General features: G+C 35.8%; 1 protein-coding gene across 1 annotated transcript; it reads left to right on the top strand.

The window, feature by feature from the left end:
* The first annotated feature begins 744 nt into the window (after positions 1-744).
* Positions 745-4,123, top strand: LOC148780514 (uncharacterized). Its single transcript, XM_088846504.1, has 4 exons — positions 745-2,811; positions 2,904-3,031; positions 3,118-3,193; positions 3,283-4,123. Exons 1-4 carry the CDS (start codon positions 1,080-1,082, stop codon positions 4,047-4,049), a joined length of 2,703 nt encoding a protein of 900 aa, XP_088702630.1. The 5' UTR covers positions 745-1,079; the 3' UTR covers positions 4,050-4,123.
* Positions 4,124-4,331: the final 208 nt, after the last annotated feature.

Below are 4,331 nucleotides of genomic sequence, written 5' to 3'. Positions count from 1 at the left end.
AACTTTTTTGTAATCCATGATCAAAATGTTTGTTTTTTTTACTCGTAATCCTTGATCGAATTTTTTGTGTTTTTTTTTTTTTTGTAACCCATGATTGAATTTTTTGTAATCCATGATGGAATTGTTTTTTTTTGTTCTTGTAATCCACGATCGAATTTTTTGTTTTTTTATGTTTTTTTTTTTTTTTGTAATCCATGATCGAATTTTATGTAATCCATGATCGAATTTTATGTAATCCATGATCGAATTTTTTGTAATCCATGATCGAATTTTTAGAAAATTTATGAATTTTTTTTTTTAATCCATGATCGAACTTTTTGAAAATTTGTTAATTTTTTTTTTAATCCATGATCGAATTTTTTGAAAATTTGCTGTACTTTTTTTTTTTATTTCTTTTTATCCATGATCGAATTTTTTGAAAAATGATGATTTTTCGAAAAGATGTGAAAATCGTGATAAAGTTTTGATTATCATGATGTATTAAACATTTAAACCTAATTTTTAATTTTTATTGTTTGAGTTTACTGTAATTTTTTTTTTTTTTTTTTTCATGATCGAATTTTTTGAAAATTGATGATTTTCCGAAAAGATGTGAAAATCGTGACAAGGTTTTAATTATCATGAGGTATTAAACCATATTTTAAATTTTTATTGTTAAAGTTTTTGTTGAAAAAATTGTATGTTGATGGATTATTTATGCAAAAAAATGCATGTTATTATATTTTCAATACAAAACTGTATTTTTTTTATTTGTTGTTCATGGATTTTTAAGTTGGAATGACTGATGTTAGCCGGCTCTTTGAAGAATTGTTTTTATTATTAATTTTTTAATGCAAAAAATGTATGTTCTTGATAATTGAGTTGTAGCCATGTTTGGAGCTTGCATTTTGTATTATTCTAAATGTTTGTAATTGATATGTACGAAATATTATTGTCAAAAAAGGTATTTTGCAATAACAAATAACAACGAATATGACTACATGAACTACCGCAACATATTATCACTACATATTGTGATTATTTTTCTTTTTGAACTGTCAGGTTAATTTAAACTTTTTACATCTTAAAACAGTTGAATCATGTCAAGATCTATAGAAGACCCTGCATGGCAACATGGGGTCAGACTTGATCTCAACAAGAAAGACAAAATTATTTGTAATTACTGTCAAAGAGTGATAAGTAGTGGGGTACATAGGTTCAAGCAACACTTGGCAGGGGTTAAGGGAGAAGTTTCTGCATGCACTAGTGTCCCTAGTAATGTAAAAAAACAGATGGTGGCAATTCTTAATGCTAGCAAAGGTAAAAAAATTGCCAAACATAGGATGAATGAGGAGATAGCTAGTTTATATACACCATCAAGCAGGAATGATACAGAAGAGCAATATAATTATGACCTAAAAGAGCAATATAATAATGAGCTGGACATGGCCACAAGATTGAGTTTATATGAACAATATCAGAGGGAATGTGGGTTTAGAATGCCTGGTGGGTCTAGCTCAGACATGCATGGTGGGCCTAGCTCCGATATGCATGGTGGGCCTAGTTCAGATATGCATGGCGGGTCCAGCTCGAGCATGTATGGCGGGCCCAGCTCAAATATGTATGGAGAGGTTGGTGGCAATATGTATCAAGAAGAATCAGTTGTTGAAGAAATTGTTTCTAAGTTACCTAGGAGTGCCAGTATTGCAGGTCATGGTCGTAAAGACCCATTTCTCTCAAAGCCTAAGTCACAACAGATGACCTTAAAAGGCATGGTTAAAGGTACAAGAAACATGTTAGGGAGATATGTTGGTAAATGGTTCTACGATAAAGGGATTCCCTTTGATGCAGCCAATAGCCCATATTTTCCACCTATGGTTAGTGCAATCCAGAGAGCCGGGCCCGGGGTAAAACCCCCGACGGCATATGAGCTCAGTGGGCCAATATTAGACGAAGAGGTAGAGGAAGTTAAAAAGTGGATTGAAGAATATAAACAGAGTTGGCCAAGGACAGGAATTACTCTCATGAGTGATGGTTGGTTGAATAAAGTTAGCAAAAAGGAGTTTTTAAACTTCTTGGCCTATTCCCCAAAAGGTACAGCTTTTTTGTCTAGCAAAGACGTATCAGGGACGAAGAAGGATGCAAATTTCTACGTACGACTATATGATCAGATAGTGGAGGAGGTGGGGGATAAGCATGTAGTCCAGTTTATTACGGACAATGCGCGTGCATGTGTTTCTGCGGGCAGCAAGTTGATGGATAAGAGGAAGCATCTAGTATGGACCCCGTGTGCTGCACACAGCATCGATCTTATGTTAGAGGAAATCGGTGAGATCAAAATTGTGAAGGAGACTCTAGATGAAGCAAGGTTGGTGTCGAGATTTATATACAACCACTCGAAAATATTATTTCTGTTTAGAGAACACTCTAAGAAAAAAGAGATAATCAGGCCTGCCATAACCCGCTTTGCGACCGATTACTTAGCTGTGGACTCCATTCGACAATCTGAAGGTGCATTAAAGAGATTGTTTACTTGTGAAGAGTGGTTAAATGACCGCCTCTCGAAGTCCAGTACCGGTATAAAAGTGGACAACATAATCTCAAATAGGCTGTTCTGGTCTCGATGTTCCAGTGTTGTAGAGGCCACTGCCCCTTTGGTCACGGTGTTAAGAATGGTGGATGCTGATAAGAAAGCTACCATGGGTATCCTTTATGAAGGTATTGAGAGGGCGAAATCAGCTATTGGGGAGAAGTGTAATTTTGCTAGCAAAGTGATCGAGATTATAGAAAAGAGGTGGAACACCAAATTCGGACGTCCAATTCATTATGCTGGTAAATATATATTTATATCATTACAATGTTTCAGTTTAAATCATTTTTTTATGAAATTGTAAATGACATTTTTCTACCTATATATTTTTTAGGTTACTACTTCAACCCAAAATTTTTCTATTTGACACCTGAACAACCCCACAAGATTATGGAAGGGGTCAGATACATTATTGCAAGGTTGGAGAGAAGCCATCGAAACCAAGTAGCAGCAATACAAGAGGTATTATTTAATGTTCGGGTAAGAACTTCATTGAGTTGTTATATTTGTGAGGAATAATGCACTAAAACGTAATATATTTGTTTTAGCTTGCTATGTATAGGGATGCTATAGGATCCTTCGGAACTAGACTTGCCAGAAATTCTCGAACTATGATGGATCCAGGTTATCCCCTCGCTAATATTTTGTTTATTCATATATTTAATCTTATGAATTGTTCTTGCCCTTACAATGCTTTTTACATTTTAATCCAGCTGAATGGTGGGAGATATATGGTACTGATGCACCTCACCTAAAGAGGATAGCAATCAAGGTGCTCTCCCAAACATGTTCTGCTACTGGCTGTGAGCGCAACTGGAGTACGTTCCAATGGTTGCACACTACTAGAAGGAATCGACTCGCTTCTGAGAAGCTTCATAAACTAGTCTACGTTCATTATAATTTAAACCTCAGAGAGCGACAAATAAGAAGGAAGCTTGAAGACTATGGGCCGATAGACTTAGACACAATATTTGTCACAGACACAGCAGACCGATGGGTAGTCGAAGAGGAGGAGCCAGTGTTGCACAAGAGAGCGTTCCTTGAGGCTATCGGTGATGAAGATATTGAAGAAACTGATGAGCGGCATGAAAGAAGAAGCAGCCAGCCAATGTATCCACAATATGTCGATGATATTGCACCTAATGAGGGAGAGTGGGAAGGGGGTCTAAGAGAAAATGAGAGAGATGATGATTCTGAGGCCACCCTATCCCAGCCATATTATTCACATATCGAGTCCCAACAGCAACAGTGTAGGGATGAGCACGACAGTGCAGGTGAGCATGAAGGATGGACAAGCTTCGGGGATTTTGGACTGGGAACACAACAAAACACTAACACTCAGGGATTTGGGAATAGTCAGACGCTCGCTAATATCGATGATTCGTTTTTAGATCGAATCAATGAATTGTCAAACGAATTCAATCAATGGCACCAGCGTGACCAAGAAGAACAACAACGTCGTCTATCATTTTATTTTTAGATCGTATGTTATTAATTTTATGCTTTATTGTAGTCCATGTATGTTGATATACTTATTCCATGATAATTCTATGTTTATCCTTTTGTGTGATGTAAATTAAATGTTGAATGGCGGTTCATGCAGGGAAAGAACATATCAATATTCGCATATTCATCTAAAAACATGAAAATTCTTAATGGAGTACCCTCATTTTTTATTGAATTCCTAAAAAACAATATTTATAATGAATTTTAATAATTTTTTCGGATTTTTTTGAAGCTTTATTCTGACCGATTCACCCGA

The sequence above is a fragment of the Amborella trichopoda genome, chromosome 9, assembly GCF_054954075.1.
Source record: "Amborella trichopoda isolate Santa Cruz 75 chromosome 9, AtrichopodaSantaCruz75HAP2 v2.0, whole genome shotgun sequence".
Taxonomy (NCBI): Eukaryota; Viridiplantae; Streptophyta; class Magnoliopsida; order Amborellales; family Amborellaceae; genus Amborella; species Amborella trichopoda.
This window is presented reverse-complemented; position numbering and strand designations above follow the sequence as displayed.

Coding starts and splice junctions, on each gene's coding strand:
- LOC148780514 (XM_088846504.1), top strand. CDS start 1,080: ATGTCAAGATCTATAGAAGACCCTGCATGGCAACATGGGGTCAGACTT. Junction 3,032..3,117: donor AAGTAGCAGCAATACAAGAG/GTATTATTTAAT, acceptor TATTTGTTTTAG/CTTGCTATGTATAGGGATGC. Junction 3,194..3,282: donor TCGAACTATGATGGATCCAG/GTTATCCCCTCG, acceptor ATTTTAATCCAG/CTGAATGGTGGGAGATATAT.